At 48.1% G+C, this 14351-nt stretch overlaps 6 protein-coding genes across 6 annotated transcripts; 3 read left to right on the forward strand and 3 right to left on the reverse strand.

Annotated features, from left to right (window-relative positions):
* Positions 1-833: 833 nt before the first annotated feature.
* N7511_000694 (acetyl/propionyl/methylcrotonyl-CoA carboxylase subunit alpha) lies at positions 834-3208 on the reverse strand (the record flags this gene model as incomplete). The annotated part of the gene is made up of 4 exons (XM_057123119.1): positions 834-2592; positions 2647-2744; positions 2809-3007; positions 3060-3208. The coding sequence occupies 4 exons, from the start codon at positions 3206-3208 to the stop codon at positions 834-836; spliced, it is 2205 nt and encodes a 734-aa protein (XP_056988852.1).
* Positions 3209-4277: 1069 nt separating this feature from the next.
* N7511_000695 (uncharacterized protein) lies at positions 4278-5359 on the reverse strand (the record flags this gene model as incomplete). Its single annotated transcript, XM_057123120.1, has 2 exons — positions 4278-5027; positions 5186-5359. The coding sequence occupies 2 exons, from the start codon at positions 5357-5359 to the stop codon at positions 4278-4280; spliced, it is 924 nt and encodes a 307-aa protein (XP_056988853.1).
* A 592-nt stretch (positions 5360-5951) lies between these two features.
* N7511_000696 (uncharacterized protein) lies at positions 5952-7487 on the forward strand (the record flags this gene model as incomplete). The annotated part of the gene is made up of 4 exons (XM_057123121.1): positions 5952-6035; positions 6106-6578; positions 6632-6734; positions 6789-7487. 4 exons carry the CDS (start codon positions 5952-5954, stop codon positions 7485-7487), a joined length of 1359 nt encoding a protein of 452 aa, XP_056988854.1.
* Positions 7488-8010: 523 nt separating this feature from the next.
* N7511_000697 (amidohydrolase family protein) lies at positions 8011-9031 on the forward strand (the record flags this gene model as incomplete). The annotated part of the gene is made up of 2 exons (XM_057123122.1): positions 8011-8112; positions 8162-9031. The coding sequence occupies 2 exons, from the start codon at positions 8011-8013 to the stop codon at positions 9029-9031; spliced, it is 972 nt and encodes a 323-aa protein (XP_056988855.1).
* A 2376-nt stretch (positions 9032-11407) lies between these two features.
* Positions 11408-12402, forward strand: N7511_000698 (uncharacterized protein; the record flags this gene model as incomplete). The annotated part of the gene is made up of 2 exons (XM_057123123.1): positions 11408-11482; positions 11560-12402. The coding sequence occupies 2 exons, from the start codon at positions 11408-11410 to the stop codon at positions 12400-12402; spliced, it is 918 nt and encodes a 305-aa protein (XP_056988856.1).
* A 223-nt stretch (positions 12403-12625) lies between these two features.
* On the reverse strand, positions 12626-14190 carry N7511_000699 (uncharacterized protein; the record flags this gene model as incomplete). Its single annotated transcript, XM_057123124.1, has 6 exons — positions 12626-13040; positions 13092-13369; positions 13431-13666; positions 13727-13821; positions 13872-13959; positions 14010-14190. The coding sequence occupies 6 exons, from the start codon at positions 14188-14190 to the stop codon at positions 12626-12628; spliced, it is 1293 nt and encodes a 430-aa protein (XP_056988857.1).
* Between the last annotated feature and the right edge of the window lie 161 nt (positions 14191-14351).

Here is a 14351-nt window from a genome sequence, read left to right on the forward strand (position 1 = left end):
GTGAAAGCAGGGCCAATGGAGGCCGTGCTTGAACAATTGAGAATTCATGCGTCTCGGACAAATTTACGAGTTCCAAAATATGAGGCGAAGTGATGTCAGCCGATGGCTTTTTGTGTTTGGTTTTGAGCTGTTGGAACCCCCCGATTCAGCTATTTGTTGCTGTTCCTGTACTGTACTGTAGCTTGGGAACACACTTTTTTTTTCAGTCTGGTTGATCGCAATATTCGGTGGTTAAGATCCGGAGAGTATCTCACAGCTCTTCCTACATAGACCTCTGTACCTTTACAGCACATACTGTATACTGTATGTGCAGAGAAAGGGACCAGTCACTTTCTGCATTTCGGGGGGTAACACGGCCGCCTTTGCCGCTGAGACCTTGACTCTGCGATCATCTTTGTGTCATGCATTTTGCCACCGGAAATATTGGACCAATTCACCCCAGAAGATTGATGTGGTACTGTGTACTCCGTATGGTGCAGGGAATTTCCCCTCAAGTGGCGATGTTAGCAATGACGATGGTCTGGGGTATTTAGTTCCACATGTGGAGAACTGGAGCTAAGATTGGGGAAATGCTAATGCATCTAATCTGAGATTGGTCTGCGATATTCCCAAAGCTACCCTATCTAATGGTTCAAGATGTCTGTATTGAAAAATTTCATGTTGCATCCCCCTTATTGGAAACCTGAAAAGCAACAAACACTCCGAAACAAAAACCCCCATTTAATCGCTATGCTCAGCATCGGCAAACTCAACCAGCGGTGTTCCGCTTTTGCATTGATCCTGCAAGGTACACGTTAGTCAGAGGTTCTCGAATCGCAGAAGGGAAATCAGGCCTATAGGGGAGCCAGGATCACCCGACAAGGATCTAGACCTAGGGGAATTGCAAAGAAGAGCGCAAAAGCAAAAGAAAAAGGGATCACGGGGCCCCAAATTCCAAGGGCAAGGGGGGAGAGCGCGTGACTTACTCCTTGTCGGTGCACCACCCGGGCAATCGTACCCCGTTGTGGACTGCGGATCACCGTCTCCATCTTCATACTCTCAATAACGACCAAAGGCTGGTCCTTCTCCACTGTATCGCCAGCCTGTACCTCCACGCGTAAGATCTTACACGGCATTGGGGCCAAAACACTGTTAGTCACATCCTTCATTCCAAGGGCCTTCTCCATCCACTTGGCTCGGGGCACGGTGAGTCGGTATTGAGTTCCTCGTTGGAAGGCGATGATGGTGTCCTCGTCCCGGACAACGGTGGTGTCCAGCCGAGTGTGTGCGAAAAAGGAGGTGACAATTTGCGATGTCGCGTCCATGTGGCTGACTACTTGTTCGAAGACTCGTCCGCCAACCTCCACATTAAAGGTGTCATCTGCAGTTTGCTGTACCCGCACATTGAATGTGGAGCCGTCGCTAGACCCGGGGAGGGAACTCTCTGTAAAGGACAGTTGGCGCTCTTGGTAGCTAGGGGTAAACCCCACGGCTGATCCAGCGACACCGGCAGAAGGGCGCGTTCCCGAGCCGATGTCGCGGTGTAGACATGCCAATGCGACTTGTGCTAGAACTTCTTCCTCAATGATCTTTGGAGCAAACAATTCTTCGCGGTGCTTTTCAATATAGCCGGTTTCAACCTCACCGGCGATGAAGTCGGGACTCTTGCAGATAGTCTTCAGGAACTCAATGTTGGTGACGGGTCCTGCAACTTCATACTGCTCCAGAGCAGCGGCTAGCTTTCGAAGAGCCTCCTCACGGTTCGCGCCTCGCACAATAAGCTTGGAGATCATGGGGTCGTAGTGTGCAGAGACATCGTCTCCTTCGACAAAGCCGGCATCGATGCGGATATCGTCAGAAGTAGCTGGAGTCCGTACATGGAGAAGGCGTCCTGAATCAGGAATAAATCCCTGCTCTGGATTTTCAGCGTAGATTCGAGCTTCGATACCATGTCCGCTCTGGGCAATCCGTTCTTCGACTTCCTCCTGAGTGAGGGGGAGCTTGGCTCCCTCAGCCACAAGAATCTGCCAATGAACAAGATCCTGCCCAGTGACCATCTCAGTCACAGGATGCTCCACCTGTAGACGAGTGTTCATTTCCATAAAAAAGAATTCACCACTGTCGTTATCGAAAATGAATTCCACGGTTCCAGCACCTTCGTAGCCGACTGCCAATGCAGCGGACCGGGCCTTGGCCCAGAGGTCTTTTCTTGTGACATCAGGGAGATGAGGCGCTGGTGACTCCTCCAGGATTTTCTGGTGTCGACGTTGAATACTGCAGTCTCGCTCTCCCAAAGCGACAGAATTGCCGTGTTTGTCGGCAAAAACCTGTACTTCGATATGGCGAGGTGTGGTGATGTACTTCTCCACTAACACATTATCATCTCCAAAGGAGTTCATTGCCTCTGATTTAGCCGACTCGAGCTGAGCCTGGAACTCGGCTTTAGAGCTGGCGATGCGCATTCCCTTACCACCACCTCCTTTGATGGCCTTGATTAACACGGGGTATTTAATTTGATCAGCTTGCTCTTCGAGGAAGGCCGGATCTTGGTTTTGACCATGGTAGCCAGGTACACATGGGACGCCTGCTGCAGTCATGATTTCTTTGGATCGACTGTGAAATTCGAGTCAGTGAAGATCTGATTACCCCAGTAGCTTTTGCACGAACCTCTTATCTCCCATGTCTTCAATGGCTGTGTACGGAGGGCCAATGAACACTAACCCTGCCTCGGTACATTTGCGCGCGAATGCAGAGTTCTCGGAGAGCTATTCATGAATATATCTGTAAGTATTTCCACCATCTGATGCTGTATAATGTCTGGGCACTTACGAAGCCATAGCCGGGATGTATAGCTTGACATCCCTCCTTCTTTGCAATTTCGATAATCCTGTCACCATCAAGATATGCAGACACAGATCCTAGATTGAATGCAAAGGGAGAGCTCAATGCATGCTGTGCTCGGCTATCCGGGTCGGTGTAAAGGGTTGTCACGCGGATACCACGATCCGCGGCGGTTCGCCCAACGCGACTAGCAGGCAGTCAGTACCACCAATCCTGTATAATCCCAGAGTAAAACATACAGCGCAATCTCTCCTCGGTTAGCAATAAGAATTGAATCTAACGACTTTGTCTTTGGTATATTTGTAGCCGAGGATGCAGCTCGCGTTGTCCTGCGGACCGCAGTCGGGGTTAAGCGGGGAGTAATGCGGAGAAGGGATGAGAGGGTCATGATGTTAGACGGCAGACTTTCGGCTGCCACAAATGGGTTCACAGGAGGCTAGGTAGGTCAAGGTTCATAATCGAGGCTTCATGAAGAGATCAAATAAAGAAAGGGAATGCGAGGGTCTTGAAGCTCTTCTTGAGCCGACGCAAAGCGAGATTGCGGGGAAAGCCGAGAATGACATAATCACCCGCTTTTGGCCTGGGGAATTCGTGCTGACTAAGTGGTATTTCCAAGGAGGTTCCAGTAATACTGAGCTATATTAAAGCTAAAGAATTAAGACTCTATCTCATTCTGGTTTTGTTTCAACCTCCAGTCTTGTCACTTTCTCTCGCAAGAATTGATCTTGCTCTTTGCGACTCTTCTTGAGATCAACTCCAATGAACAAGATTGCAAAGCTCAACACGCTAAGTCCAAACAGGAAATAGAAAGGCGTGGACGCATTGCCAGAAGGAGTTGCATCTATGATGGCACTGGACACAAGAGGTCCGATGAAAGAAGAAGTCTTACCGACAATACTGAACAGACTGAAGAACAGAAATTCATAACCTCGAGGTGTTACCTCGGAGATCATGATTTGGGAGTAGCTGTACCACGGGCAGATGAACAAGCCATAGAAAGCTTGATAAACCTATCGTGGGCTATCAGTATGAGTGTTTATCCCATTCCCCTTTTGTGTTCGGGAGAAACTACTATAATAGGGCTATCACTTACCCAGACTTCCCACACATGATGGAACCCAAACTTGTCGGTCCAAATTCCTATCATACCCCAGCCATCAAGTAGCACGATGCCAATTGCAATGGCATTGAACATAGTCTTTGTACCCAATTTGTAGCGCTGTTGAACGGCCCAAAATACATAAATCCCAACTGCCTAGAATGTTGTTAGAAAATGGACCTCTGACAACGTGATGCAACATACTTGAGCTGCGATTCCCACAATAAGGAGATATGTCAGTTGTAGCGTGTTATACGCCACCAGGCTGTTTTGCAATGTGCTAATTACAGTGACCGTAGTGTTCAAGGAGTCACCAAGTAAGAAGTATCCTTTGAGTGCCAATTAGCTCAATAATCACCTATTGTATTAATATAAGGGGCTCCTTCTTACCGACAAGATAAAGCAAACTCTGTTTGAGCTTCCATATTTGACGCATTGTATAGAATAACTGTGATAAGCCTGCCAGGACAATATTTCGAGATCCAGGGTCCTGGCCCGGCCGCCGTTTCTCCAAGAAAAACCACGGCAGTGAAACAAGCAGCCAGACACCACTCGCAAAGGCAATGAGGACACTGAGGCCCCAGTTGTTTTTCGCATCACTGGCATTGACATCAACACCAAACATGATACCAACAATAATGGCAAGAATAACAATCTCGGAAACAGACTGAATGTAAAAAGCAGTGTTCGCAAGCTGACTCCTTTTCATCGTATCAGCAAAATCATACTCTTCGCGCGAGATACCACCACTGGCGTAATCATCGGACTTTTGTCTCATTTCAGCCGTGTTTCGCGCAAGCGACGGGAAAGCAGCAGTCCAGAAAGTAAGAGTGGTCTGATAGGAAATGAGGCCAACGATATAGAGGCCCACGCCCACTTGCCATTTATCCGCCGTATGGACGCCCAGCCAGGCGAAGCCCAGCGCATAGGCAATGATCGAGAGCACGATGAGGATATTTGGTCGCCAGTTTCCAAAATCCGCGAAACTTCCTATTACGAGGAAGATGACGATCTGGATGGCGAATGAAATTCCGTTACATAGTAGCACTATGCTTTCGGTGGATCTAAACTTTCCCGCGAAGAGAAGTCCATTTGCATCGCCTGCTGCCTGATAGAGTAGATTTTGGAAAGCGGTGGGAGCAAAGTCTGGAGGCTTTTGTTAGAAACTTTCCCTCGTAGAAGGACGACAAAGTGGTACTCACTAAACAAAGATAATCCGTTATTGCCGATGTAGTAGCTGTTCCCACATTAGCCATGTCTCCTTACATGTTTGCGGACAACGCACGCATAATAAGCCCAGATTTCCCATTTAGTAGCGATATACCGGTCATCGAGTTGACCCAATGCATAGTCATGTGTGTCCTCGTTCAACGTAAGTTGGTCGATGGCTGAGGACTTGGTTTCGATATCATCACGAGATGGTGGATGATTGGATGCCATGATCAATGAGAAAAAAGTTTGTCAGGGAAAGAAAACGGCGGAAAGAGAATCTAAGCCTTCCATTGACGGGAATATTTCCAAGTAAACAGTGTGACTTTGTTCCTTCCAAATTGCTGTCCTACGTAGTGAACGAATCTGAGGTTCTTTCCTTATCAGGCCCAGTAATATTTGAAGATAAGACCGCCTCAATGAGTTACTTTTCGGCAGATACGAAGATTAGGATTCTCCTGATGGAGGGACCCTGTGTGACAGATTGGATTGTGGGGAAACAGTGCATTAGCAGCTCACGAGGGCATATCAGCTTGCGGGAATTGTAACACGGTGGAGCATCAATCCCTTAAAGTGGATATGCGATCCGACTACACACTCGGGACTGAACTTCCTAGATAAGTATAGTGGCGTTCGAAGCGTAGTCAATAATTCTTGAGTAAGAGCTTCGGCGGTCCCGACTCTTAAGAATTGGGTTGCACTTGTTTCTCATCTTTATTTCAAATGCAAACGCACAGCTAGTCTTGCTACCCGGCCTTCCAAGACATAGAGAAAGCCCGCGAATATTGACTCGTAAATATCTGGTCAATACATCATACCCATTATGAATCCACTGACTTTGCTGAGGAGATGGAGTCGAGGCTCTGACAAGGTATCTGAAAACAAAGAAGAGGTCTTTGACCCAAACGTACGTGCACCCAGGCGCAATATACTGCAAAGCACACGAAGAATGAAAAATCTAAGATTTGACTCGACAGGTGCATCTCGATTATACACCACCCTCCAAGAAGATCACACTAGAAGACTTGCTTTTGAAGCAAAGTCCAAATGCATCGCCTGTTGCGGGAACAGTGCCATTTCCACTACTATCGCCCGAAGGGGTGAGAGCCTATCGAAGGGCATTGTTCCAGAAAGATGTCATTGGCAAATGTGCAAGCTCCCCATTTCCGGGCACTTTGGTCCTGCGGGATGCGGTCAAGCAGTCGAAATTCGTGAATGACTTTTGGACCCACCCCGAAACCATGAGGATAGTCTCTGATGCGGTTGACGTGCCGTTGGAGATTGTGATGCCTACAGAAATAGGACACACTAACATCCAAGTTGAAGGGAGGACGATCCCGGAAATGGCGAGTAATCTGAACGTTGAGCCATCGTTGGAAAAGCTCGAGCTGAGTGTCGAGGACCGAGCCTATGATCCGCTGAAGGATGCCAGTGCTATCATTCCTTGGCAGTAAGTTTTCCATTCAGTTGAATAATCGGATGGAGGAGCTAACCCAATTGAAGTGACGACTCATATCCCTACGTTTGTGTCTTGATGTTGAGTGACACAGAGGGGATGATTGGAGGGGAGACATATATTCAGAAAGGTGATGGAGAATCTCAAAAGGTATGTGACACTAACCTGACGAAGTGTAACCTGAGCGTGTCTAATATTTCATAGGTTGAAGGACCTCAGATCGGCCACGCAGTGATGCTGCAGGGTGGGGAAGTGAAACACTTAGCTGCCCGAGCAAAGGGGGTAAAAGAGCGCATATCCACCATTACTTCATACCGATCCAAGATGCCAAATGTCTATGACTCCAGCTACATGACGAATGTTCGACCGTACGCTGATATGAGCACCATTTACCCCGAATGGGCACACTATCGTCTCCGAAAATTAAGAGACGAACTAAATCTCTATCTTGAAAAGGCAGAGAAAGAACACAACTATGCGCACGGAACAGGCGAAGTGCAAAGTCTCATACACAATCAAATCGAATATCTGCAACGGACCTCCCGGCAGATGGTCGACCCCGAATATTCGCAAGCACTGGTGAAAGAATTTGGAAAGGCTGCATACTACGATGCACCCAGAATTTGGCAGACTGTTCAACATTTACCGAGCTTTACGGAACTCGCGTCTTCCACAGACGACGAACGAAAGTGGAGTCCGGATAGCGGGTATTGGATGGACATGCAGAAATCCATGGAGACCATTCGTCAAGGTAAGCCACTTCAAAGTACTCTGGGGACTGCTGTGTGGGATAAAAAGAAGAGATATTATATGGGCGATGAGCTTTTGAGACAAGGTCTCAATGAGGTTTTTCTCGACTGGCTGGGATGTACGGGATTGTGGGATACGTATAGCAAGCTTTGACGGCCTAGTAAGGACTTGGTGAAGCATAATTTGTTGCCCCTTATGTGCATAGTACTATTTATGAAATTAAATTTGCTGGTCTATTGTCGCTTCCACCCGGTCTGTACATGAATATTGCCATTTCGGGTAGTACGGAGATGTCGGCGACACGAGCACAAAACCTCCGTGGTGGACCTGATGGAGATCGGCGATATTCTGGAATTCATCGGAATTTGAATCGAATTTTGGGTCCCCGAGAGAAGCAAAATGTCGCGTTAGACTTTGTTTTTCCAACATCATGAGCGTTGAGGTCATAATTTGCATTTGAAGTTATACCAACCAAACCGGAACGCTCACATATAAAGCGATGTACACCGTTAATGCATGTCCCACAACAAGCTTTGTTCCAAGGTCCCGCAGTGGATTGGTCCCGCCACTTCAGGTGCTTGTTCTACACTTGCCGACGCTTCCGACTTCAGCTATATAAGGTTGAGCCTTGTTTTGGGCACAGAGACCATATTTTCAATACCGAAAGGCTGTCAATATGGAAAGAATCGATACTCACTGTCACATTGTCCCAGACGGCTGGAGAAAATGGTGTGAAAAACTTGGCTGGGACAAACCTGATGGGATGCCATGCATTCCGGTAAGCTTGCTTTCAACCAACCAGCTATACAAGTCTAACGCCTCATCAGGCATGGTCACCGGAAAGTCACATCGCACTCATGGACAAGCTCGGAATCAAGCGGTCGATTCTTAGTATCACATCCCCAGGGACTCATTTGAAGACCGGGGATTTTGCACTGGCGAGACAAATCACCCGCGAGACCAATGACGAGATTGCCTCGATCTGCCGCAAGTTCCCAGATCGATTCAAGTTCTTTGCCTCACTGCCACTGCCCGACGTCGAAGGGTCGCTCGAAGAGATCGACCATGCGTTGGAGCTTGGTGCAGTCGGCTTTGCCGTCATGACAAATGCCCAGGGCTACTACATGGGCGACTCACGATTCGATGAAGTATTCAGAAAGTTGAATGAGCGAAAAGCCATAGTTTTCATGCATCCAACGCAATGCTGCGTCGTGGATAATCCCGAAGCAGACAAACCCCTGCCTCAATACCCGACGCCGATGATGGAATACTTCTTCGACACGACTAGGGCTGTGGTGAACCTGGTGTTGTCGGGGACCGTGTCGAGATGTGAGAATCTCACGTTCTTGGTTTCCCACTGCGGTGCAACTTTGCCGCCGCTCGTTGAAAGATTCACGGCTTTTACAGCAATGGGCCTGGTTAAATCCGGTGAGAGGTTGACCAGTGAGCAAGTCAAGGAGTTGTTCCGCACGAGGTTCTTTTTTGATCTTGCTGGTTTGCCGTTCCCGGATTTGATTCATGGGTTCTTGAGAATTGGTGACTCGAGTCGTTTGCTTTACGGTAGCGATTATCCTTATACGCCAGGGAATGCGGTCGAAGGACTTAGTCACACGATGGATACAAATTTGGAGCAACTGTTTGAAAAGAGTGAGGTCCAAAGGATATACAGTGGCAATGCCGAGTCTCTTGGGTTATGAGTTCATGGCTTTTGTTCAATAACTCTGCGAATTTCATTGATGGTTCCTTTCCCCAAACGATCCCAGTTGTTGCTGAAACATATTAGTTTTTGAAAAAAAGATAATATGGATATAAGACCAGAGGATTGGCTGCCTAGTTATATCCCAATGGAACTGTTAAAATGAACCACTCTCTCAGATCTACAAAGATCTACAGAAATCAGAGTAAAATCAAGTAATCAACTTGTCAATTTGTCACTGAACAATCCAGAAGAGGGAGTCCATGCCCACTCCTGAATCACGCAGCAACGTATCTAGTCCGATGGCTTTCAAGTTTGGGGCCTCGTTAAAACCAACTGAAGTGAACCCATTTGGTGAACCCCCAGCTGGAAAAAGAGTACCCCTCGCAAAGAAAACCAAGCACACATTAAAGAAACAGACAAAGACCCCTTCTTCATCTTTTATCTAAACATTTCATTCGAAACGGGGCCTCGTTAAAACCAACTGGAAGAAAACCCTTTGGGAAAATACAACCAGCTGGAAAGAGTACCCCGTATAAATTGAACCCTCCCCCCTGGCTTTCTTCCAATTCCCCCAAGTCCCAATGCTCCAATGCTTTGATTTGATGTTTGTTGTGGAGCATTTGTGTGGAGACTTGATATCGTCGGTTTTTTTGGCCGTTGTTTAGGCCGTTGTTTAGGCCGTTGTTTAGGCCGTTGTTTAGACGGTCTTTTGTTGTCCCCAATGTCCTCCACTGATTTCCAAGAAATTGACTGATTGATTTGAGGCCTCGTTAAAACCAATCTGAGCGAAACCGCGTGGGATAAACGACCCAGTTGGAAAGAGTGCCTCCTCGTCGTAGTGGGGTTTGACGACGAAAGCTCAACATAGTTGAGTGTTCAGCTGGGAGACATCCAGTCTGAACGGGGATGAGAGAGAGATTCCTCCGCAGATCAGAATTATCAAAAGAGTCAAAAAATCAAGAAAACAAGAAAATCATGAAATTCAAGAAAGCATAAAAAGCATAAAAAGTCAATAAATCACAAAAGGAAACCGGGAAACACGAGCCCCGGAAGAGATCAATTCAACCCAGTTTCCTCCAATGTTCTCCTCATGATCCTCCATCCAACTTCCCTCCAATGATACCCTGATCACGAAGATGTAGTGAGGTGTTGTCGTAGGAGGATCGAAGGATCAACTCCACAGTGCAGCCATGCTGCTAATGTCGATGCATTCTGTTCCAGAGTGTTAACACCGGGAATGCAATCGATGAGCCATGTTACTTCAAGCTTACCTGGTAGTTTACTATAGGCGAACCAACATGTTTGTTGCCAGATCCCCAGTAGGGTGTGGATTCTCAATGCTCAGGTATAGACCGGGGCCCTCGGCTTTCTACCTAAGCAATGAGGCGACAAGCCTTTTGGCAAGTCGATAAAGAGAAGCCTCAGAAGGACGGCTGTAGTCTGTAATTCTCAGGATGAAAGAGCCGATGCTCGCGTCGCGAGACTTGATGAGGAGCTGGTACTTGATATACATGCTGATGGATATGAAGGTGAGAAAGAGAAAGAGAAGAAGAAGAGGGGGAGAAGGGGGAGTATATGACTCTACGTTTATAGTTTATGACTCAAAATAGCCCTCGACGCTGCTTAATGAGATGGAAATGGATCCAAGTGTATGTGTACCTGAACCTTGGATCTGGGGAACAATCCGGGGTTTGCAACTATACAGTCTTAATTTAGCAACTTTTCCTTGATCAAACGCTACTTGGATACTGAGGAATAGTCACACGATGGTTTTTACTAGAGAAGTTTCGAAGTCAAACTTGGAAGTTTCTACAGGATTGGGGGGTTCAGGGTAAGTATACCATGGTCAGCCAATTAATTCCATAAAATTTCAGTAACAAACCAAAGAACAACAGTTGACTAGTCATTATTAGACAGTTTGATTTAGAAATAGAATCCACTTGAGTAACGAACGTTTTCAAATATTTTGTAGGGATTTATAGATCGGAGACGCTGACGTCGACATTACAAAGAATAATATTGTACAATCCTGTAGAATTAGGTAGATACCAGATCCTAAAAACACTCAATAAAACCCCGTCAACCAGCGTAGAAATAGCCAAATATATAGGATGCACAGAAACCCTATCCTCACCAATTGCCGGAATGTGGTTCATTTGGTCAACGCCAAGGCTTACATTAGCAGAGTGGCCATCTCCAATTTCAAGATCATCTCAATCTTCACTTCAGCTGCACACTCGTTTGATGCGCTCTATACATACCATCTATACCCTTCAGACTGTCACTAAACTCCATCTATATCGCATTCTTTGAAAGCGTCGCCCCTCGATCCATTTCCGCCTTTTTTTTTCTTCTTCACGGTATCCACTCCAACATGTCCGACGATGAGTACTACTACGAGTACGAGGTGGACGATTACCAGTACGCAGACGAAGTTCCCGAACTAGTCGTAAGTGTCTCTTTGATGCCACCTGTGCAGTCCTTTCTTCCCACGAAGCGCATCAACCTAATGACCCGTTCCTACAGGACGACCTCGCCGCCTCCGCGTACCACGATGCCACAGGCCTTTTCCTCGACGTGGACAGCGACACAGAAGACTACTTCGCCGACTTGGAATACCAATCAGACGATTATTACGACGTTGACCCGACAGCCGATCAAGGACTCGTAAGAGAAATCGGAACCAAGGTCGTTGCGCCGGCAAAAACAAAACGCCAGGGCAAGAAACCCAAGACTGCAGCAGCAAAGATCAAATCGCCTGTCGTACTGGATGTCGGGTCGTTCCAGGGTGTCATTTGGAAGACGCCCAGTCTGGACCGCGACCAGGACGTTGCGATTCTTTACGAACCGCATACCGGCGAACAAGTCGCGCTGTTGAAGAACTGGAGAGAGGAGTTCAAGCACTCACAGCCTGCGCTGGATAAATCGCGGTTGAAGAGGAGGCGAGTGGAGGAAGCGCACACTGTGGATGACGCGTCGCTGTCGGAGGCGGATAATGAAATGGAACCCGAAGACATGCATGGCGACGGAGACGAGGACGACTTGGACAGTTCCGATGAAATGGATGATTCTGCATCGCACGATGGGTCGAGCCTTGATACCGGCGATGCCTCGAATACGACGCCGGACTTGGATTCCGCCCATTCCGCGAATCTGCCTTCGCCGCCGAAGGTCGTCATCCCGGTTAAGAGAGGGTGGAAGCGGAAGGCGGCGGCGCAGAAGGATGATGATCCTGCTGGCGGGGAGGATGAGGCGCCGCGGGCAAAGAGAGTTGAGTCTCGTAAGGGTGGGAGCGATGCTGCCAAAGCTGAGGTCAAGGGCGGTTCGACTCGACCGGCTGTGCGCAGGTCAGCTCGGCAGAAGAAGTAGACTTGTTCTCCTCTGCACGGTGCGGAGGACTTTGCATGGGGTAGGGTGGGATGCACGGCCATTTCATCCTTGTTCAGTGCCATCTGTCGATGATCTACGACGAAAGCGACATGTATCAATATGCATTTAGTTATCTATATAAGCATTTGCATCCCACGGGGAATATAGTAATATCTCAAGAGACTTAAAATGTGAAGCCTTTCCAAGTCCGTTAAAGTACATTCTAAGCATATTCCTTGTTAAATGCACGACCAATGACCATCCTGCGAATCTCGCTAGTACCAGCGCCAATCTCATACAACTTTGCATCGCGGAGAAGACGTCCAGCAGGGATCTCGTTGATATATCCGCTGCCGCCCATCAACTGAATAGCATCGAGCGTGCATTCAGTGGCGCGCTCGGCAGCGTACAGGATTGCACCGGCGCAGTCTTGCGTGCGGATGTTCATTTCGCCAGGCGCCACGGCTGCATTGTCGACTTCCCGGGCTGTGGCGTATGTGTATGCCCGTGAGGCGGCAAGCTTGGTATACATGTCTGCGAGCTTACCCTGAATCAATTGGTTGTGAGCAATTGGCATGCCGAATTGTTTGCGGACGTGGGTATATGGCAGGACGAGGTCGAGTGCTGCTTGCATAATTCTGGTCATTGTTAATTTAGATTTGGTGTCTGATGAGAGTAGTGGGAATTACCCTAGTGGTCCTGCACTCAGGACGAGTCGTTCAAGGTCCAGGCCTTCCATGAGAACCTTGACTCCACGGTTGATTTCTCCTAGGAGATTTTCACTAGGGACGAAGACATCTTCGAAGATTAGCTCGCCGGTGTTCGAGCCGCGCATTCCCAGCTTATCTAGCTTGCGTGCGCAAGAGAAGCCCTTGAAGGACTTTTCCACCAGGAAGGCAGTGATTCCCTTGGAGCCTAGCTCGGGCTCTGTCTTAGCGTAGACGACAATATAGTCGGCTTCAGGGCCCTGGGAAAGAAAAGAAAAATCAGCAAAGAGGCTATCAAAGCATCTACATCAGTCAACTTACATTGGTGATCCACATTTTAGTTCCGTTCAAGATCCAGCCACCATCAACTTCCTTCGCTGTAGTCTTCATACTGACGACGTCGGACCCTGCTGAATGTTCTGACATAGCTAAAGCCCCGACTTTTTCACCGGATAGCAATCCTGGGAGAATACGTGCTTTTTGCTCCGTTGAGCCATTGAGGGAGATCTGGTTCACACAGAGCTGGGAGTGGGCTGCATAGGACAGACCAATACTTCCTTTAAGCGTGCTTCTGTCAGATACATGTCTCAAGAGTGGGTAAATCAAGCAAGACTCACCAGATGCCCGACTAATCTCCTCCATCACGACGCAGTGAGCCTGGTAGCCCATACCTAAACCACCGTACTCTTCATTCGCAGTAACACCGAGGAACCTTGACATATATCAGCATATGATAGCACAGATAAGCTCGAGAGCTCATACCCAGCATCACCCATCTTCTGCCACATCTCGGCAGGGAACTCATTGAGCTCATCAGTGCGTGCAGCAAGCTCGGCAGGGATCTCACGCCCTACAACCAAGTCAGAAAGGCGAAGACGAAACAAAACCAAGCGAACATACTGGTGAAATCCTGCACCCGCTCTCTAAGCTCTAGTAATTCATCTTCTGTTGGGGGCACAAAGCCTGCTGGGTGCTTCGTGGAGATCTTGCGGGGGATACATGGGGAGAGTGCGGGGATTGTGGTCCGTCGCAGAGCGCGGGTGGATGTGCGTAGGAGGGATGGGAGGGCGAGTGAGGCCATAATTGCAGGCGAAATAGTTGTAGAATCTGGGGTATTGTCGGAGAAGAGGATGTGGAGCTCTTAAATAAGTCGGGGGCGGCAGTCCTCGGCGTGCAATCGGGGTCCGTCTCAAGAATGTTCCTGTGCTGTCTGCACTGCGATATTTTTTTAACTTCCCTGAA

Source organism: Penicillium nucicola (genome assembly GCF_028828085.1).
Source record: "Penicillium nucicola strain IBT 29836 chromosome Unknown utg000001l, whole genome shotgun sequence".
Lineage (NCBI taxonomy): Eukaryota > Fungi > Ascomycota > Eurotiomycetes > Eurotiales > Aspergillaceae > Penicillium > Penicillium nucicola.